This window comes from Girardinichthys multiradiatus, chromosome 7 (genome assembly GCF_021462225.1).
Source record: "Girardinichthys multiradiatus isolate DD_20200921_A chromosome 7, DD_fGirMul_XY1, whole genome shotgun sequence".
NCBI classification, from domain to species: domain Eukaryota; kingdom Metazoa; phylum Chordata; class Actinopteri; order Cyprinodontiformes; family Goodeidae; genus Girardinichthys; species Girardinichthys multiradiatus.
This window is the reverse complement of record NC_061800.1, coordinates 15,686,629-15,710,125: the sequence shown is the minus strand read 5'-3', so window position 1 is coordinate 15,710,125 and position 23,497 is coordinate 15,686,629. Positions and strand designations below refer to the sequence as shown.

Sequence of the window (23,497 nt, the reverse complement as noted above, 5' to 3'; positions counted from 1 at the left end):
TAATACAGTAACAAGAAACCAAAATAATGTAGCTGTATGAAAACTTTCCAGGTTGAAATAGGCATTTCCAAATACATGTAAAGACAAATAATTTAGTATTGTTTCACATTTTGTATTTTTTAATGGGGGGTTGAGGCGTGGGGGGTGTCTGGGTCCATAATCCTTCGGTACAACCTAGGTGCAGCTGTGAAAAATGCAATAGTCTGTGATTTTACTACCGATTACTTCTAGCCTTGTGAAGAACTGCAGCAAAAATCTTCCATGTTCAGCTCTCATATCTGTATGTGTGAGTCCTCCTACTCACTTCATGAAGTCCTCCTCATTAAGGACTGATATTTTCAACATACAATACCAAACCACTTGACAGCTTATCCTTTCGGAGATTTACTCCACTATTAACCTACATGTGTGCGTGTGATAAAGGGTATGTGAGTGGGGGCCGCAGGTGCCAGACAGGCAGACGTTTCACACCCATCTTCAGTAATTGGCCAGAGAACCTCATCTTCCTTCAATAGGAGCCCTTTCAAACACACACCATGGAGACACACACACAGACAGACACACACTGTTAGAGGAATGAAGCAAGGCCAGCTCGGGCCTAACGCCACAGCAACCATGACGCCAGCCAATTACAGCACGGCAAGGCAGGGATGCATGATAAAGTCACCTAGCAACTGAGAGAAAGAGAGAAGAGGAGGGGGACTGAGAGACATAGAGACAGATTAACAGGCACGGACAATCCACCAGCCACCAACCAATTATGGAGGAGTGTGATGCAGTTGCTTGGCAACCTACACTAAATAAGCAATTGGAAGAGAGATGGAGGAGGACAGAAAAGGTATAGAGGAGTGTGACGGAGTGTTCAGGTGTTGGGAGAGGTCAGCAAGGTGTTATCCTTACTCCACATGAGGTTGGAGGGGTACCTGCTGTTGGTGGGAGCAGGGTGAAGGTTAAGGGTTAAGGTCTTGAAAGCGAGGTGCAAAGTGGAGTTATCACAACAGTGTTTCAACCTGTGAGCCACATGCCTGTGGATTAGAATTTACATCATAAATAGAAAATCAGAAATTACAATGTTTTTGACGAGGTGAAACCAAGAAATGCTTTCAAGCCTGCAATACCTAAAACATATAAGATGTTAGTTTTTAATTGATTATGACAACATGTCTATTTTTGTGAACAGTTGTGACTGTAATTTAATTTAGATTTTTAATATCAGCATGTGCACTATTGCTCAGTTTATGTGCGATAACTAATTTCTGTTTACTGATATTTTTTGTTTTAAAAATAACTGGAGGAAGCTCTAGCATCTTTTTGTAAAATATCCACTAGACTGACCACTACAGTATAAAACAAGAAAACTAACAGAGCTTCAGATTTAAGAAAAAGGTAGAAATTATTGATTGAACTCTGCACTAGTTGTTAAGCACGGCAGTGGTACCATCATGTTGTAGTGTGGTTTTGCTGGCAGTAAAAAGGATACCAAACAGAAAGATGTAATGGGGAGGAGAACATTAGTGAACATAAACGTAAATAATAAGATAGACAGAAGAATTCAAATTAGGTGTTCCAGCAGGATATTGACCCCAAGAATTTATACATTTTGTCATATTACAACCATAAATTTCAATATATTTTATTTAATTTGGATTTTAAGTGACACAAGAGGGTTACACACATTAGAATTCAAACCCTTTTAAATAAATTTCAGTGGAAAAGATTTATGTTTATTCTTTTAGCAAATGCTTTTGTCCAGAGCAACTTAGAAATGACGATATGTACAATATAGTTAATATCAGAGCAAACAATAAGCTGCTTAGAAGAAAGACTACTAGGCAGGTTCTTTCAGAAGTGACAGTGTAGAAATAGAGTGCAGGCCTAGAGAGAAATGCAGAACGAGAGTGCAGTAGAAGGAGTAGGGAAGTACAGGGTAGGCTGCTAGTATAGGAGATGCTCTCTGAAGAGCTGGGTCTGAAAGAATTTCTTGAGAATAGAAAGGACATACCCCTGTTCAGGTATGAACCTAATTACAGGGCAATCCTGGCAGTCGTGGAAAACACTCTTAGAAGTTTCAAAAGACCTTAGACTGGGGCAGAGGTTTCCCCTTTATCAGGGCAACAACCCCACACAGAGCTAAAATGTTCATGTATTAGAATGGCCTAGTCAAAGTCCAGACAACCTCTGTATCATTTTCCTTCCATTCTACAATCATGTGCTGCCTTATATTGGTCTGTGACATAAGATTCCAACAAAATACACTGAAGTTTGTGGTTGAAAGGTGACAAAATGTGAAAGATTTCAAGGCACTGTAAACCAGTTTAAAAACAATTCCATAACGGGTCTTCAGTCATTTTAATTCAATTCAATTCAATTCAGTTTTATTTATATAGCGCCAGTTCACAACACATGTTGTCTCAAGGTACTTCACAACAGTCAGGTTCATACATTCCAATTAATCCTAACAATTGAACAATGCAGTCAGAGTTAGTTATTTATTCAAATTGGATAAAACGTTTTTCTGTCTAAGGAAACCCAGCAGATTGCATCCAGTCAGTGACTTGCAGCATTCCCTCCTCCTGGATGAGCATGTAGAGACAGTGGACAGTTACGGACGTTGACTTTGCAGCAATCCCTCATACTAAGCATGCATGTAGCGACAGTGGAGAGGAAAAACTCCCTTTTAACAGGAAGAAACCTCCAGCAGAACCAGGCTCAGTGTGAGCGGCCATCTGCCACGACCGACTGGGGGTTTGAGAGAACAGAGCAGAAACACAAAGAGAACAAAGAAGCACTGATCCAGGAGTACTTTCTATGGGAAGGAAAAGTAAATGTTGCTGGATGTAGCTCCTTTAGTCGTTTCACCTAGAAAGAAAGAACAAATAAACTCTGAGCCAGTTTTCAAGGTTAGTGTGAAAAAGAGCACATATAATTAGTTACAGTAAAAGCTCAGTCAATCGCCATGTCTAGGAGAGAGAAATGGTTAAACACTAAAAGACAGGGCCATGTGGATCATCGGTAGAGGGTGAGCATTAAGTTGTTGCCAGCAGAAGCTCGGACGATGCCCCTCTCGAAGAAAGTTTCACAGGTAGACACAGAGTCAGGCCAGGTGTAGCTTCTAGGAAGAGAAAAGAGAGAACAAAGCTAAAAGCTGAAATAACTGCAAATAATGCAAAATTGGAGAGTAGTGTGAGAATGTAGCAAAGAGGGTGAAAGTGGTCATCATGTCCTCCAACAGCCTAAGCCTATAGCAGCATAACTACACAGATAGTTTCAGTTCAGATTGTTTAGTTAAACGGCGCTTATTTACAACAATGTCGTCACAAGGCACCCCACGAAGGGTCCCTCTGATGGTCATTGTTATACTAAAAACCACAAGGATTGGGATACCTCTCTGTCAGACTGATTGGTAGCAGAATTGGAGGGTATGTTTACACCTCAACCATAACTGAGCCGGTTTAGGCTAAACCTGACTCCCCCTTACTCCATCTGAATTTAGAGGCAAAAAATTTAAAGTCATCCAAGTTTTTATGTCTTCATGACATGCTTGTAGTCTATCTAACTGGTTGGGCTCATCAGGGTTTATGGATAAGTAAAGCTGAGTATCATCAGCGTAACAGTGAAAATATATTCATGCTGCCTGATAATTTGACCTATTTGAAGCATATATATAGTAAAGAGAATTGGCCGAAGTACTGAACCTTGTGGTACTCCACAATTAACCCTGTCGACTGTATGTCGACTGTATCAAATGCAGCACTGAGATCTAACAGAACCAGTACAGACACAAGTCCATTATCTGAGGCCATAAGAATATCATTAGTGACTTTCAGCAGAGCTGTTTCAGTGCTATGATGAGCTCTGAAACCTGACTGAAACTCTTCAAACAGGTCATTGCTGTGTAAATGTTCACACATTTGATTAGCAACTATTTTCTCAAGAATTTTAGATAAGAATGGAAGATTGGATATAGGTCTGTAATTTATTAAGTCATCTCGATCAATCGAAGGTTTCTTAAGTAAAGGTTTAATTACAGCTACCTTAAAAGCCTGTGGTACATATCAATTTACTAAAGATAGATTAATCATATCTAAAATGGGGCTGGTAATCAGAGGGAACACTTCCTTAAATAATTTGGTTGGGTTTGGGTCTAACATACAAGTTGAAGGTTAAGATTAAGCTAATATTTCTGATAACTCTGGAAGCTCCACAGGATCAAAACAGTCCAAACACAGATCAGGTTCTGCAGTTATTTCTAATGTTGTCTCACTTGCTGAGGATGAAGTAATCGTCTTTGGGAGTATGTCAAAGATTTTATTTTTAATAGAATCAATTTTATTTAAGAAGAATCCCATAAAGTTATGACTGCTAAGAGCTAAGGGAATGGATGGCTCAACAGAGCTATGACTCTGTGTAAATTTAGCAACTGTACTAAAGAGAAACCTAGGATTATTCTTGTTCTCTTCTATTAATGATGAGAAATAAGCTGTTCTAGCTTGGCAAAGTGTCTTTTTAACAGTAGGCTATTTTTCCAGATTAAGTAGGAATCCTCTAGGTGTGTAGAGCGCCATTTTCTCTCCAATTTTCTAACATTGTGCTTTAAAGTATGCAGATCTAAATTAAACCAAAGAGCCTGCCTCCTATGAATGATTACCTTCTTTTTCAAGGGGGCTGCATTGTCTAATGCATCACGCAATGATGAAGTAACACTATGAACAAAAGAATCAATTTGTGAAGGGGCAGAAACAGAATTATTGCCCTCCACTGTGTTTTTCTGTGATAATGAGGAAATTAAAAGTGGAACAGATTCTTTTGAAACAAGAGAAATGCACTTAAAGGTCTGAGACAGTGAGTCAATTGAACTAACTATTGAACCAAAAATCAGGCACAAGCTTATTGATTATCAAATTAATTTGATCGAGCCTTAATGAGCAGGAGAATATTTAATGCCAGACTACATCAAACCCTAAATAAATATATAACATTCCAACATCCACTGTGCTGATATACATGATTTTTTTCTGTTTCTCTGAGCAGCAAAGGGATGCACATTTGCTGCAGAGCGAGGTGCCAGCACACAGAGCTCACACGTACTTCTGACAGACGGGCACTCCTTCCAAACAACTCTTCACTTCTGCAGTCTCGAATGCCAAGTATTTAGTTAAGTGTATTTTTTTGGACTGCTACTTGAATAACAAGGATATGATTAATCGGCTTCCACTGCTTTTAGAGATCCAACATTATCCAAGAGAGCAAGGGGGGAAAAAAAACATCCAGCTTTGGCTCAGAGCTTCACTAATTGGATACTTTAGAGATTTACTGAATTAATTTCTACCTCTATTAATGTTGTTTTAATGTTACAACTTATCTACAATGAAGATGTAAGAAAATCTTTACATCACTTCTGCATCTCAGAGAAATTGTTTTAGAAGGCTTCACTGGATCGTAATCAACATAATGTGCTACTGCAGCCCATGCACTGCTCAGTCACTGACAGGCATGAATATAATGATGCTTCCAATGGCCTCTGGTGAGTTACAGTAAGTGTACTGACACTGTGGAGGCTTTTCTCTAGCTGCTCCTCCCTGTAGTCTCTGCAACGTTAATCCCTGCCTACATGTATGTTCAATGATTTATGGTCATAATAACCCAAAAAGAGGATTAAGCTAATTAAACCACAGTGCAGTGCTTGTAATGAACACATCGAGAGGGAATACACCACCCCCGCATTTATGCCACACACACACACACACACACACACACACACACACACACACACACACACACACACACACACACACACACAGAGAGAGAAGGAGCTGCAGTGTCTTCAGGGTGTCTGCTTTTTATTTTCACCAGCAAATGACTCTGCCTTTAAAAGCTAATTGTTGGTTAGCATGACTCGACAGCTGAATCATCCCAAGATTACAAATACTGGAAGCGGCAGTCATGCTTCCTGATGACTAGCAGATCCATTCTGGATTAATATAATAAAGGTACAGAGGCTGTTTTCCCCCTAGGTCTTCCAGGTACAACCCTGGAAGTGGAAAGCTAAACCTAAAGTCATGCCGTGGTTTTAGGGATTGCATAAACCTTTAACACGCTGGATTAATGATGCCAAGGTTGCCAGTATTAATACAGTGGATGTCTGCGGGCTGTGTATTGTGAACCTGGTGAGACTGCTAACACTGGATGATGACAACTGGAGGACATAAAATGCATTAGGCGCTGTAAATTGATGGTGTAGTTAAAGCTAGAGTTGAATAATACTACCTTTGGGCTGTGTGAGTGTGCCTGGGACTCATGCTGCTGATCTGTGATGAGCTCAGGCTAAAGACCAGAGTGTAAAACAGATCAGTGTGTTGCTGAGAAGCAGCAAAATACTGGTTTATGATACAGTAACATACGTGCAGTCCTGGACAGAGGTTTACATACACTCATTGTCAACCAGTCTGTCATAAATGTTTGGTTTTTAAGGAGGCTGTTAAACTGCTTTTTCAATGTCCAATGACTTGATTTTGTCGTAGAGTTTCTCAAACCTATACAGGCTCCAATTCATATACATACATCCCCACTAATAGTTGCATAGATTTATCTTAGCAAGTTGCAGTTGTTTTCTATATCGAACACTGACGTTGGGGCAGCTTTATCCAATCCACAACCAGTTTAGATGTGTGTTTGGGGTCGTTGTCCCTTTAGAACGCACACATGTCCAATTGTCAACTATGTAGCTGTTGTTTAAAGGTGAAGGTTTATTTACTTTATGTGATGCTCTTGTACCACTGGAACAAAAAGAGTCCCTCACCATTATCCTACCACCACCTTATCTGGCAGCTGCAGCAAGGTTCTTCTGTTTGAAAGCCTTATCTTGACTCCTCTAAACCTACTTCTTGTCATTATGGCCTAACAGCCTAATCTTTGTCGACTTTGACTTTTTTCCAGAAAGAGTTTGGCTTGTTTATGTGAGTAGCTGCAAATTTCAGTTGAGCTTGAAGGTGTGTAAATGAAAACTGTGCAAACTCTCAAAGAATCCATTTTGATTCCAGATTGTGAGGCAACGAAATATGTAAAAATGCCACAGGGGGTGAATACTTTTTATAAGGCACTGTATATTAGAAAGTGTATTTTAAAAAGCCTTCAAAATGAAGGACTGCAACACATACTTTTATTAAAAAGTTACACATCAGCTGCATTGCTGAAATAGTGCTCAATGAAAACGTCATTCTTTTATCATCTCCTTAACTACAAAATGGTAGAACTGCCTGAAAAAGAAACCCTTTTGGAGTGGTCCATCTAGTCCTGATCTGAATTTGATGGAGAGACTGTAGAGGGAGCTAATGATTGGGATTACCACAAGTTCTTCTAAGTTTAGAGACACGGAGCTCATCAGTATTTATAAGGGTATGATTGCTGTAATGCCAATAAAGATTTTTCCACTGATTAATGAAAAAGGTTAGATAATTTTCAACATGACAGTGTTTAATAAAATTTTCAAAAAAACAGATAAAGATTTGTTTTTCAAAATGTTTACTAATTTGACATTGTTTTATTATATTTTTAGGGATTCCTGTTTCATTTCCCTTTCAGAAACAAACGTATTGGTCGAATGAAAATAATTTTAATTCTAAAGCAACCAGGCATATTAATCATTTTGGGCTTAACTGCAGATTCCAGCAATTAATAAATATAATAAGTGATTCAGAACACATACAGCCCTCATATAGTATTTTCGCATCTCAACTATTAACATCCTTGAATTAGCTTTGTGTTCCTCAGTCACCTCCATCTTCGCTTGTGTGTCTTTCTTGTAATAAGGCAGCTCTCCACAGCCTAACAGCTCATGGCTTCCTGCCCTGCACACATTAGCCTCGTCTGTGCTCTGTCTGAGGGTCACTGAGGGGGCAGCAGCAGTAAGGAGCTAAAGCTGCACATCAGAGTCTCTTGCACATGCTTGATATAGTACAGTCATTTAGTGCCAGTCTATCAGTCATCAGGTAATTACTGATGCATCGCCTTTTGACTCTTAAGCCGTTATTAAGATTGAGATAAATACTCCTGGAGGATCATGTGAGAAGCATGATCTAAATCTCTATAAGAAGCTCAGGCATTTGGTGTTTTCTCATGGATTTATCCTGCAGTTCCAACAGTAAAATAGGTTTAGGTTTATATACAGTACATTTGCTGGGTCACAGACCTTCAAGCACATTACCAGAGTGAGTCACAGATCACACAGATCACCTTCTCTGACAAAGCTCTGTCAGCTAAGTCCATGTTGCTCTACTTGTTTTTTGAAGCTTTAACCTCTGGGGAACATGTTTATCAAAGACAATATGCAAGCACTGCATATTGGTTGGACTCCCTCTTTTGCGTTCAGAACTATCTTAATTATTTCTAGAATAGATTCAACAAAGTGTTGTAAACATTCCCCAGAGGTTCTGATCCATGTTGACATGACCTCACACTGTTACTGCAGATTCGTCGACATGTCACTCTCCCATTACACCACATCTAGAAGGTGCTCTAATAGATTGAGATCCGATGATGGTGGAAGCCATTGGAGGACACAGAACTCATTATGTTCAAAAAATGTTTGAGATGATTTAAGCTTTGTGAAATAGTGCATTATCCTGCTGAAAGTAGCCATCAAAAGATGGGTAATCTGTGGTCATAAAGGGATAATCACGGTCAGCAACAACACTCAGGTAGGCGGTGGTGTTTAAATGATGCTCATTGACTACAAAAGGGTCCCAGAGTGTGTCAAAAATATCCCCCCAACACCATTACACCAACACCAATAAGTCGTATTGAAAAGCTTTTAATGCTCTTAGTTGCAGCCGTGTGACTGGCAGATTTGCTATTTGAATTAACACACAACTGAACAGGTGTACCTACTAAAATGACTTGTGAATGTAGATGTAAATTTGGACACACTACTCAAAGTCCTTAAAGATTTTGCAGTTAAACTGGGTTTTAAACCTTAGAAATGATGGCATATTATGTTCAAAGATGCACCTTTAATGGTCAATAGGAACTTAAGTAGGCCAAGAAAATGAAGCTTCCTACAGGTGTGATTAGAAAACTGTAAGCTTTGAGTAATACCTAAAATCTCAAAATATTTCCAGCATTTATGATTTCAAACTTTATGGCAAAAATCAGAATAATAATCAGCTTTCTAAGACATGCCACATTTAGGAAAACTTGCAAACTTATACCTGTATGGGTCCTCTGATGTGCCTTCAGATGGGAGCTCTTGGTGTAAACCTTCCTGCAGCCATTAAACTGGCACCGGTGAACTCTCTTCTTGTTCTCAGGAATATCTCCACCCAGACTTCCACCACCTCCCTGTTCGCTGTCACTCAGGGCTCCTCCTCGGTTTGGTGGGGATGGCAATGCACGTGCCGCCACCAACTTGGTTGCCCCTAGTCCCACCTTCTTTGCCACCAGTTTAAGTGTTAATGTGCCATCTGCTGTTGCGGTGAGCGTTTGTGTAGGCTTGATAAGGTGCCGTCCGAGCTCTGGCGATGATGGTGGTGTTAGAGATGTAACTGCGGCACTGAGTTGTGCGGCACTGACTCCTCCAAGGACTTGGTCCTTTGTGTCATTTCCAGCCACCACCTTGTTTGGACTGGGAACCTGAAGGATCTTAGCCTGAACCTTGGGGAGGGTTACGAGTAGTGGCGGTGGGCTTGGCTGGTCAGGGAGGCTGGGCAGGAGTGGGTCCATCATGTCTTCATCACTGTCACCACCTTGCATGAAAGCCGGTGTTAGGAGACTGTCCAACTCTTCATCAAAGAGCTCAGAAAGTCGCTTGGGCTCTGTCTGAAGATACCTCTCCAACTCTAGACATGTCTGCAAGAAAAGGGGACACCGAGGTCAAAACCACAATTTTCTTAACCCATTATGCAATTTTCATTCAGCTTCATCCAGACTTAACATGGGGTTCACACAACTAATTAGGCCTTTATTAAACTGAATGTTGGTTGAAAGGTCCAAAGATCCAAAGATCCTCCAACTGACCTTCCACCAAAGCCACACAACTCTTTACATTAGGATAACAGTTTCCAAAAGTCAAGAAGGCCTTGCCTCATACAATCTTTCAGCACATCTGTATACTCACTGGTTTCCCAGTCTAATTTAACTTGGATATCGACTGTAGGCGTTCTATTTCTCTGCAGCTGCTGACCATGTCACCTGGCACACGGCAGTCCTGCGAGAGAAGGGATTTATTCTGTGATTGATTGCCGCTGCCTGGACAAGCTCTCTGGAGCCCTGAACTGTTGAGGCCTTGCCTGTTTTCCTCTGCTCAGCCAAATCAACCAGCCATGGAAGTAATATCGAGAGATAGAGGAAGCGAGGTGACAGATAAAAAGACAAAGGATTATAAAAAAGGCAAAGAAAGAAAGGGACATAATGAGAAAAAAATAAAGAAAAATGAGTTTTTTTTATTTATCCAGCCAGAAAAACACTGTTCATTTGTTCTGCTACTGTTGTTGGCAAAGGCACAGAATCATCACAGTTGTTGGTGTGCTGGCCCTCCAGCACCTTTCATCAAGGGCACCACAGTCATTACCTCAAGGAATCTGAGCCAAGAAACCTTCCAGTGACTAACTCAATTTTACAACATCAAAACCTGTGTTTGCCTCTCTAAACTTCTATGTTTTTTGTATTTTGTACTGTCACTCAACAGCACTTATAAGTTCTACAAGGAACCGTTTGTTCCAGGATAGTTTCTGCTTTGATTTTTCTTTTCTTTTCTTTTATCTGCAACAAGTTGCAGTGCTTTCTGCCCAGGACAATAGAGACTAGGTGGCATCACAATGCAAAAAAATACAAAAAATATTTGTATTGGTCATTTGCACTCTTTTCTATTGCTAATATGCAATTTTATGATTTCAAGTGAAAAACATGTGTAGTAAAGAGACATTATGGTGTTTAAATATAAACACTTTAAATATAAACAACGATGCACACATTCATTCACACCTTAATGAGGTGTGAATGAATGTGTGCATGGTTGTTTGTCCTGTATATCTCTGTGATGCCCTGCGATGGATTGGCGACCTGTCCAGGGTGTACCCTGCTTCTCGGTTTGTGATCAAACCCACAACTTCCGATTGCAAGAAAACCACTTAACCCATTCAGCCACAATAATATCCAATTTTAAAATGTGTTCACTGGACTGAAAATGGATGGATTAAATGATTTTCTAGTTATTTTTCTAGTAATTCTGACCAATCAAAGCAATTTTGCACCATGAGTCTCATTCACACACACATTTGCATTCAAACATCAACTGAGTGATAATTCAGATTGATTGGCAACTATGTCTTGCCCAAGGACACTTTAGCATGGAATCAAACATGCAAATTCCGTTAACCTTGCCAGATCACTTTCACTCTTCCCACTGAGCCACAGCCGTCCCACAGATATGGATATCTTACTGTAGCTTTTACGCTGTTGCTCGCACTATATACCTACCAGGTATAAAGTTAACCGTTTTGGGTCTCTTCATTTAACAAAAGGGTACATTTGTCTAAATAGATTATTTTTATACTGTTTCAAGCAAGCATTTTTACATATAGATATTTACACAGCAAAACGTTTTAGTCAGATAGTTTACCTGCCCCGTTACATTTGGCATGTATATCACATCGAACCACTTTTTACAACAGACCACGGACCAACGTAGTTTTTAGTGGTCTGAACAGCCTAGCTGGTCGAATAAGGATGCATAGAAGAGTACTTAGCAGTAGCGCTGTTAGCCGAGCTTGCCTTAGAGCTGACCTGCAGGAAACAACTACACCTCTAACTTCTCCCACTTCTCCCACAACGTTAATCCCATGGATGGCAGGATGGATTATTTACAGCTGAAAGAACACACACAGCATGCAAACCCACAAGTAAGAGACTGTTTTTTTATGTTTTTGACCTTCTTCATATTAATGTTAACTGAATGTACTACCAGGATGGCAGCTAACATCCTTCCATCCAGAAGACAAAACAGTAGGTCTGCTCAAATGCTTTGGTGACTGTCTCATTAAAAACCAGCTGCAGTAATGAAATGGCAGTGGGTACCACCATCTATTGGTCAATAACCCAGTTGGATACCATGGAAACTGAAGGTGGACTGGTGGATGAACGTTATTGCTGACCACTGAGTTACACTGACTTCTAGTGTCCCAGCTGCTTTGGAGTCAAATGATGCAACGGGTGTGGCTCCCCTCCCATCTGCTGCGTCATCTCCTGCATGAAGATGCTATCTTTTTGATACAAACTTGTTAAGCTCATAGAACTCAACTTGACTCTACAGAATTCAACTTGAAGAATTTCCATTTATCACCACATTTTCTGCACCGTGTGAGTGGCTATACAAAGACAAGTATGTATTCTGGTACCAGAGAGTAAGTTTGTCTTATCAACTCAAAGGCACCTGTTGCCCTATTAATGTTGCAAATTTCTTCACTGTACAGATTGATGGGAAATTCCTTTCACACATGCTCAATTATCAGATAAAATATACAGGGTAATTCTCTGGAAAACTTTACATTTCATTGTATTAAGTGGACACCCTGAGTTACCCACCCGTATCTATCCCTGTAGCACACAATTACTTTCATTTTTATAACTACCTCTAAACATTTGAATCTAAAACTTTTCAATTGTTTGTCAAAATGTAATTTTTATTTTTTTATTTGTTTTGGTCAAAACACTGTCAGAGCCTTCCACATTGCAGTCAATTCAGAACTTTCTCAAAGCCACGCTGGTTTTGTTCAGCAGCTTCCTTTATTGTACCCTTTTGGAAAGTGAACTTTCTGTTTGGCCAAAGGCCTTTGGCAACTGGGTTCTTTTACACTGATGCCCTGGCTCTTTCTGCGTCAGTCACTGAAACAGCCTCACAAACACATTATACATTTTCTCTACTTGAGCTGCAGCTGGATGACTCTGTCCATTTAGACCGGCCAGTATTGTAGCTTTGCTTTGCTTGACTTTATTGATGAGAAAAATCAAACGTATTTCATGTTCATGTCTGTTGAGTGATGATAAGCTGAATTTCTTCTCTTGTTTCTTTTCCTTCTTGCCTCCTCATTTCCAAAGGATGCTCATTTACATATGAATGTAAATCAAAAGATATTTCTTAGCAGTGGACACTGGCTCATGAGGATATGCAAATGATGATAAGCATGCATGTAACAATGTCTTTTGGAAAATGAAAACCAAGGCTGCAAAGAAAGCCTGTTTGGCCTTTTGTCCAGATAGTTGCTGTGCTTTGTGAGCATTTGTGTTTCTTTTATTAATCGCTGGCTGTTGTACAATATCCAGTCAAGTATGCTATATGAGGCCATTGTGTTTGGCTTTAAATGAGATTGTTTGCTATGAAAATGACCTGGAATCCAACTGGAGATGATTAATTGGCCGTCAGATTACCTAGAGAGAAAGTTAAACAAGACAAGGCTGGAGGAAAAAGAGCATTTCTACGTGCTGGTAGGAATTTACAATTTAAAACAATAAGATCTTTTGGGGTCTTTCAGCCGGGATAATCTTTGATTTAAAGAAAAATCAATCAATAAAATGAAAGCAGTCCATGGTACCTGGTTGGTCTAAAGATTAAAACGTATTTTATTTGTCTTTGCATTCTCTGAGTCAATAAGAAGGGGTGTAATTGTGTTCTTAAGTTTTTTAAGTGCGGCATGCATGTAGTATAACAAATAAATGGAGCGTTGTTTTAAACCAACATACCAATCAAGTTTGTGTGGAACTAAGATGCTACACTCACCTTCTAAAAGGTAGCACCAAAAGCAACATCAAAGCGAAAGAGCACGGAGAACACGGACAAACCAGAGCTTCAGGACCCTCCCCCTTCACCATCAATAAAAGCTGCTGGTTGGCATCAATACAGTAACTAAACTCAGGCATGGACTGTTGAAGTGAAATCAACTGTTGAACATGAATTTATGTTAGAATTTGATCATTGAAAATTTAAGCTAACAAACGTGAGTTTTACAAACTATCAGTTTGCCCTTTATGTTTCTAACAAGATGCAGACATTTAGACAGGAGTAAATATTACATCTATATGTAACCCTGCTTTAGACCAATTTATTTCAGCTAGGTTTAGACAAAGCAAAAGTGGTCTAAAATTGGTCTAAGCTTAAACCTAGAATCACAAATTCATTGAGTCCACAAAAAAGTCTATAAATCATGCAAAACTGCCAGAAAGCATAAACCAAAGCTCAAGACAGCATACTTTGATTTAGTATGACTAAACTCATTACATTTTTGTTGTTGTTGTGGTATTGTGACACTAATATGGGAGGAAAATGACTCAACAATTAGGTAATTTTAGGGCAAAAGACTGAGCCCATACAGGAAAAGATGACAAGACATACAGTACGTTTACTTCATTTTAATTTAATGTGCTGTTGCAGGAACAAGCATCACAATGTTTACTTTCAACAGAGCAGTATTTTGGCTAGCAAATTAAATCAGCTTTGTAAAAGCAAGCCCAGGCTACAATTGGTTGATGGTAATGCTAATGTGATTGCTAGAGCAATGATGTTCATGTAGTTAATCTAAATGTGTCTTTAACTGAAATTTAACTTGATTTACAATTGAGAATATTTATTTTCTGACATTTTTTGGTAAGGGAGTTACATACTTTTTTACTCATAAAGTTTGAAAAATCATTAATTTTTCTTTGTTTTTACCTAAACATTAATGTACTGAAAATGTACTAAATCATGACTTAAAAGTCAGGTGCTTCCTGAACCATGACTTTGTGAGCACTGTCCGCCCTTCCGGTGACGAATGTAACATCTGGCTTCTTGGTTTAGTAGCTAAAATATTTTAGAAACCATACTGACTTTACAAGACAACCTGAAATGCAGTAGGTACTAAGGCTGCAGAGTATCAGGAAAACATGCAATTCTGACGTGACTGAGGGATATTTTGGTAATGACACTGGTTGCAATTAACCCAAATTTGTACTTTCTTCTTTTACCTTTTCATAATCACAATAGTAAATGAAGAAAATATTTAACACTAAGTTTCTTGATCTATAAATCTGAATTTATAACAGACAGATCAACGGCAGGAAAACACCATCCAACTGCTAGAATATGTCACTCCTCTAATGATTTCTATTCGAAGTAAACTGAACTATCGTTTCAACTTTTAAATGAAAAAAAAAAAGAAAAGCACATTTGTGTGTCTTGGTTGGGGCCAGACTGATGTTGAGGATTTTGGGGGGAAGGTGAGCTAAGGCAGAGGATAAAAGGAGCCTGAGGGTGTGCGAAGGGAGAGAGCGTGTCAATCAAACCCGTGGCCAACGGTGAACGGATTGACTCTGACATCATGCGTATGACCTTCTCCTTCATCTGTTTCTCCTACACACCTACACACTGTGAATATCAGCTAACAATGACATGCAGGACTTGCAGCGTAGATGTGTGTTTGTGTGTGTGTGTGTGTGTGTGTGTGTGTGTGTGTGTGTGTGTGTGTGTGTGTGTGTGTATGTTTTGGGGGTTACAAAACCTTAAAATTTGTTGAGACTATATATGTTAAACTAGTTATGTGAGGGTTAAGCCAGGATTTCGGTAAGAGTTTGTTTTTTTAGAGGTTGGAGATTCAACTGGCATTACAGGTCCCCATATTGATGAGGGAACACCGATGTGTGTGTGTTTGAGTGTGTAGCTGCTGGCCAACAGCTCAGACTGATAGCATGTGTAGGGCTCACCTCCTGTTCTCCTGTTCTGTCCCATAACATATGGAGAAAGGTCAAATGGAAAAACACACATGCACACACAGACAAACACACATGCTCACACGCACCGAGTCACATATTGGGCTGAAAGTGGATTTCAACACTACAATAGATGGAAAATGACAGAAAACACTGGAAACCACCATACAGACTATAAAAACTAAACAAAATAATTTCAGACCCATACCACTTATAGGGCTTTTCTTTGGACTTAGAAGTCCCGTTACCAATCGGAAATACAACAACACCCTCTGAAGTCGGAATTCTGACTGGGAAAATTGAAGCTCCAATATAGCTACTGAGCATATGAAATGTAGTGATAGTTGCCATGTTCTCAAAAGTACAAGCTACAAAGGCATTATAGCCATACCACCTAAAAATATTAATATTTGTCAATATGAGAGTCAACTGTACATTTCAGCAGTGGAATCATAATTAACCACATATTACATGGAATAAGTCCCTGGTGTCATGCTCACATACACTAGAAATTTTTTTCAATCCAAGAAAGGTGTTAATTTTGTTTGATCAGGTTTTTTCATTTCATTTTTTCATTAATTGATTTCTGCCTGTAAAAGTGTAGTGAAACAAAGATTGAGATAAAATACAGGGTCAGTTCTGAATGGGGTGCATAATATTTAACCAGCTAAAGAGCAGCAATATTTGAAAATAGAGATAGTCTATCATCTCCTGTTTCTTTCTTCACTTGTGTTTGATTTAATATTTTATCTAAAATAGCTGCCTGTGACGTTGAGGCTCAGCCTCTGTGTATGTCTTTGGCCTACTGAGGGCTATTAATAATGAATGCAGAGAGCACAGGGTTCTGGATAGAAGCGCTAAGAGCTTCAGACAGACAAAGGATGATCGAGGACAGATCTCCACAAACAGACTGAAGTGGATCCAGCAGGGGGGGGGTTGTCTGTGTTTACATGCAGTCTGTTATGTGACTATTACCAACATTGCCATTAGGACAATGGTGAAATTAAGCCATTTACATGATTCTGCAAAGTGACACTTGGTGTAAGTGTCGACTTCACATGTGGTTATTGCCACATAAATACTGCTCGAGCAACACAACATTAAACAGCCTGAAAATGGATTCAGCCTGCTAAATACGAGTTTGTAAAAACATCCCAGAGATTAACATCAGCAGTATCCCTATTGAAATCATTTAGCGCCTAGTTTTTTTCAGTCAAATATTTGGAGAATCATTAATTTGTTGGCAAGAACAAATTTTATGAAGAGTTGCCTTTTTTGTCCATCTAAAAAATTTACAAGCATGGATTTGAGTAAAAACAGGCCTACTGCATGGCGGGGTCTACGATTTCACAGAACCAGTAAGGATTAATGCAGTCCAGGTCAGTTACTGTATCTTCTACGACTTACCCAGTTTAGTACCCAGTCTCACCAGAAACATAGCACAATGTAACAATGTAGATTTGAATTCAGATCTAGATCTACCACAGTCTTTAGTAAAAAAAATGAGAGACCACTATTCATGTATGTACAATATGTATTGGGAATGAAACAGAAAGAACAGCATAATGGAATATTGAACTTGGGATCTTTGCAAGGAAGTTAGCACAATGCTGAATAATTTATGATCCACCTGACCATGAACATGACACCTGTCATGGTGATTTAAATAATCTGTATCCAGAATATTCCAGTGCAGGTTAAACTGGCACTTTATTGTTGGTCTGAAGCCTCGAAGCACATGCTAACTTTGGCATCATGAGTGGCTAACACTTTGCCAGCTTTAAAGTGGTGAAGGGTTTTGTGCTCTGTAACTGATTGCTGTCAGCGAGCCGATGAGCAGATTAATAATCGTTAGCCGACTCGTCATACAGCAGATTAATTTAGGAACTACTTCCTTTCGAACTTCAAAATTAGAGATTCAAACATAATTGAGCTTCTTATGCAGGGATAATCACAACAGCTTTATAGATTTGTTGTGCCAAATGTGGCCTTTATTCACGGTAATCAAAACAGGAAACAGGCAGAGAAAGAAGGGAAGAAGACATGCAGCAAAGCTCCTGAGGGCAGAAATCGAAACCTGGATGAATGCTATGGGGACTAGTAGCCTCTGTATAATATGTGTCTCTGTATGGAAGATAGCAAATAAAGCAGAGACAATGTGTAACTTTGCCATCCAGTAAAACTACAATACGTTTTACAATGTGGACCAAATTAGCAGTTATATGTTGAAAAGACCCGCATTTAACTCCATAGATTAAATGTGTATCTAAATATACAAAACTACTTTGAAATGACTGGAAATTCTATATAAAAAAAAAAACTCTTATAATTGTGTAGAAAAATCAACTGGGTGCTTTTTAAAGTAATCCGTTGATCGATTGATTTGCAAAATGAAATCTTAATTAAATCGTACAACTGCATGCTGTTATAAGATCAGGGGGTCCAACAGCTTTACTGTGAACCTCTTCTGAAGCTTTGTATGGTTTCCACTCCAGCTGGTGAAGAAAGCCTGCTTGTAAGCATCTCATCTCATTTATTCCAATCCAATCCAAGTTTGCTGCTCTCTCTTTACTCTTCTGTATTAGAATTTGTTTATGTCCCCCAACCCCCTAAATGCAGCTTTTAGCTTCAAATTATGTTTTTCTCTTTGCCTTTTTGTTCAAATAGGTCCTAATTAAAGTGCTTTGGCTTCCATAACTGCTCTTTGAAGCTGTACCTCTTGATGGATCTCGCTCTCTCCACACAGAGGGCTCTGATGGCTAATTAGCCACTCAAAAAGAAAAGCAAAAATAGGCTCTTTATTCAGTTAATTTGCTGATGCGGTTGTGTACACAGAGGGTGTGTATGTTTGTAAGAGTGAGAAGAACATAATGACTTTTAACTGATGTGTGTGAATATGAGATGCCTCGTGTTTGAGTGTGTAGAAAAATCAAACAGAAGCCATTGGCAGCGAGCAGCTGGCTTCCATGCATGTGCCTGGTGCTTGATAGAGATGTTGCTTGTGAAGATGATGGAGCTCAGTGCAGTCGAGTCACACTGACTTACCACTGCAGATCCCATAAGCGGATAATAACTGAAAACCAATGCATTCAGGTGCTTCTGAAATTTATTAGCCCTCCAGGTCAAATCAGGGTCAAACTGCGGCTTTGCAAATTCAGAATCTCATCCGATTCAGTTTTGTCCATTCATACTTGCATTTTGTACCTGTGCTTAATCCATGGTGTATTATAAATAATAATAAAAATGCTCAGATCTCTGAAATCAAGTATAATGTGTTCAGAACACAATGTATTAAACTCCATTTCCATTTATTTTGGTTCTGATCCTTGTTTGGACTGAAAACTGATTAAACAAAAACAACCAAGCAAACTCTTGCAGATAGATATCATTTAATGAAGTCACATGGCCACGTTTTGTTCCATCGGCTATGTGTGAATTGTAAAAAATTATTTTGAATCATAGGGTGTTAAAGCGGTGCAAAACATTTCTCTGGTATCACATGCTGGGCACAAAATGTCCCCGGTCAGGTTACTGCATTTCATATCCGAAAAAATTGGGTATGAGATGAACAAATCTGAAAAAGTACAAAATGGCACAGGATTGAAATTAACAACACCTACTTAATTGAAGTTAAATTAAATTTAAGTACAACACTTCCTGAGTGTTAAAGCTTCAAGTTTTAGGGATAAGAAGATGAACCAATTCACAGGCATCTGCATGTACGACCAATAAAGTACCCTTGATTTGATAATGTCTTTAAATGAAATTTAGTTTTTTAAAAGGTTTTCATTTTAAAATGTGATCAATTAACCTAAAACTTACATTTGTGATTAAACCAGAGTTGTGACATTAATGAACAAACTGAAATGTATTGACCGGCTCTTGAACATGAATGATAAAAACCTAATTGCAACCTTTATTTATTTGTTTATTTTGCTGCTCACATAGATGCGCTTCTTTGCAACTTCAGTGAGTGAGAAAGACAACAGGCACTAGGGGAGAACTGCAGCAGCAAACTCAAAACGATTAGAGTGAGCTAAAGAAGCACTTATTTAAATACAAATACATTTTAAAGAGTTACCACAGGCTGGCGTCTTAAAATATAAATAAAGATGATCTATTATTTTGATTGACTCAGAAGTGATACTTGCTGTTTGAGAATATAAATGCAGTACATGTGCTAAAACAACAGAAATGTTTAGAACCTTATCGGCCAGTCAGATTACATATCCAATAATATGTCATCCACATATTATTCCTAAAGAATAACAAAAAAAGAAAAAAAAATTTTATGTCATGTACTCAAAGAAAATGAATGGTTATTCTCATTCAGTTGCAATGCAAGACCATTCTGCTGCTTCACCCTAACCAATTGTATTGCATTGAACCCTATTCCATTGACTCAAAACATTGACAATTATAGAAATGGGTTAACGATAGGCCCAGGCTCATTGCTGGTGCTAAAGTCCACCACCATTGGGTTTTGCATCTGTGAAGCACACCATCGCACATCTGTCTCTGTAGTATACACATTTCATTGTATCCCGCATCATGAAAATCTGAGACAAACCAAAGGGGAAGGGGTGGCAAAAAGGCCTTCTACCATGTTGTGGAACACAGCGGCATGGATAATAAAGCCTAAACCTCTGCAGGCTGATGGACAGTTGCCATTTTGGACAGATCACGCCTCATATCTGCACTGTATTTGTCCCAAGTCATTCCGGGCTGCATTATTCCCTTTGGACAGAGACCATTTCAAGCTTCCTCCGCTAACAGGGTTCTCTCTGCTTCCAAAACCAGTCAAAGCTATACTTCTTCTTTAATGTAATACTTCACCTTCTTCATCAGTGCTTAAACCCTTTAAGTTGTAGGCTATTCTTTAACTTCTGCCAAGAAAACCTTATTAAATTCAGGCTGTAGCCTGTCCAAAGGTGTAAGGCTGAACTAATCAGCCTCAGTCTCTTTTGATAAGAAACATCTGGGAAAAAGTATTTTGTATTGCAAATCTTTTTCATTCTTATCACCTGGCCAATGTGAGATTTAAAATCACTGGTTAGGTATTAGACATAAAAAGTCTTAATTGAACTAATCCACCGGTCTGTGGCCACCAAAATGAAGAACACCCTTTTTATTTATGTAGCAATGTTTAGGACATATTGTAGTTGGACTATTGATCTATGGATGAAATTCTTAAATATTCAAAAAGTGATGATGATTTTTAAACATATTGATCAGATCCAGCACTAAATGAAGATGGCTCAATGTGAGACACAGAATGCTTATAATTTTATCTAGCAAGTAAACCAAAACCGAGTATTCTATGCCGCTTCCGATGTAGGATTTCACCAATATTTGATGTTTTCTAAGACGCATAATGGAATTTAATTGGCCCCTTTCATATCTGCCTAAACATAGATAAATGACGATAAGAAAACCTGAACAGGCTGCATGGAAATCTAACTCATCATATCAAAGTAGTTAAAGTTTCCTAAAATGTTCAGTCTTGTGATAAGACTTAACCAAAATTGCTATAGATTGAAACATGTTGAAACATTTCTTTGAAATCAGTAAAATGATTTGTTTACAGTGAACATAAAATATCTACTGTGAACATAAACATTGTTTGGTCTTGACTGATATGGAGCTAACCTGGCTCAGGCTGGGCTACAAATCAACCATCATAGAAACTGTTTTTTCATGGGGTTTGTTAAAACTAATGGCCAAACAAACTCTGAAAAATCTTATTCTGATTGCACATAGCTGCCTAGAAATCTATATGTTCATTGCTCAATTGTCTGCCTGCCGTGTGTCTCAATGGTACACAAAGATATGTAGCTTTATGCATCTGTACTCTATGCATCTGATACTGTACCATATTAATGTGTTCTCTGTCCAAGCCAGGCTCCTACTGATGATTTGTACAATTCGAAAAAAAATTTGTATCAGAGGCGCTGCAACATGACATGAAGCAAGTGTGCATATTATCGAAGCAATCACCTCAGAAAATGTGTAATATCATACTATGCTATTCATTTGCTCTGTCTCCACTGATGAAGATTTACTCACATTTGCACTGCAAATGATTGAAAAGGCTCCAACGAAAAGGCAATTTGATCCATGTTCCGAATAATTCAGTGAAGTACTAGTTGGACTTCCTGGTGGCACTGTGAGTCAAGATAGTGACATCAGTGCAAAAAGTAGTTTACCCTGTCCTGGCACAGTAGGATACTGTAAATGTTACGCCCTTTATCTTACTACACACAAAACATTGCAACGTAAGTAATGTAAGAATGTGTGTACACATACAAAAAAGATGTGACAGTACTTGAGGTTTTACAAAATGCGCTTCAATTTTCCACTTTTAGGCCACCACCGTTAATTGTGACAGCACATTTTATTTTAGCTTTACTAGTTTAGCAGTTTTCTAACTGTTCTTTAGTTTTAGTTAGAATTTAGTCATCTTTTGTTATTGTAAGTCATGCTCAGTTCATAGTTCTGCAAAAACCACATAAGCACAACCCTTCAAAATAGATCATTTTGTCCTTTCAAGTCATAAAAACTGATCCGCTGAGATCACAGGCCTTCTTTGCTTTCAAATCATGCATCCAGGGTTAAAGAACAAACAGGGTGTGATGTACAGTTCATAGCATTTACTTGCGTAAGATGCAAAACCCACACACATTGCTAAGCTCTGTTTCCCAGTCTTCCTGCTGTCCAAATGCATTCAGTGTTTTAAATATAAGGATAGTTGAGGCATGATTAGTATATTATCTACATCAGGTCATTATCTTTGCTACTGCAAATTCCTATACCAATGTGAAATATTTATCCTGGAGTCAAATGGAATTAAAGGTTTACGTCTTTACACGGAAACAGACTTACTTTCGTTGTTTACTTTCCAGAATTTCCAAATGTCTAAAATATATTCTGATTAGATCGGTCTTAAATATTTTCTTCTCATTTAAGCTTATTAATGAAAACTCCTATCATTTGTGTTACAGTTCTAGTCATTCCGAATGTTTAAGTAGTTTTTGTGGGAAAAAAAAAAACAAAACAAGGAAAACCGTGTTTAAAGTTTTTCATCAATAAAAAAGATGACCCACATAAAAGACCTTTTTGTATACGCCTTCATTCGTGGCAAGATGAGAAACTGTGATAGCAGCGTTTTTGTGTAATAAGTTTTAACCATGCAAGCTAAAACAAAACAAAAAAAAAAACCTTCCCACACATAACCTCATTAAAAAAAGAGAGATACCTAAGTATTAATAAAAGCTGGGTCAAAAAGATGTTTGAGGTGTCTCTAACTGACTGAAACAGCACAGATAATTTTTTTATGAGTGACGGCAACACAGAAGACAAAGTACAGTACTGTGACAGTGACACAGTTGACAATGTTGGTTTGTATACCTGTGTGTGTGTGTGTGTGTGTATGTGCTCCCAGTGCGTTTAGATTTCCTCTTACTCTGCGCTGATTGAAAACACAGCGTGATAAAACGGAGAGCCCTGGGAGGCCTGATTTGAAAAGCAGGAGGAGGCTTCAATAAAAAGAGGTTAATGGAGACAAGACCTGATGGAAGAATGTAGCGACAAGAAAACATCCACTCAGACTTTTATCTGGGAGATTAGTCTGGACCGACTGAATAAGCCCCAGTGTGAGGGCAGCAGAGAATGTACACTGGCTTTATGTTTGTTGTCAGTTAGACTGGGAACCAACCAACCAGTCTTTGTGAATCTTGAAAATACATCAGGAAAGTCCTTCTTTAAG

At 38.7% G+C, this 23,497-nt stretch overlaps 1 protein-coding gene across 1 annotated transcript in view; it reads right to left on the bottom strand.

The window, feature by feature from the left end:
- klf7b (Kruppel-like factor 7b) overlaps positions 1–23,497 on the bottom strand; it is a 95,162-nt gene that overhangs the window by 28,072 nt on the left and 43,593 nt on the right. The window contains exon 2 of the mRNA XM_047370444.1: positions 9,207–9,843. Within this exon, the coding sequence (XP_047226400.1) occupies positions 9,207–9,843 (637 nt within the window). The remainder of the gene's footprint in view (positions 1–9,206; positions 9,844–23,497) is intronic.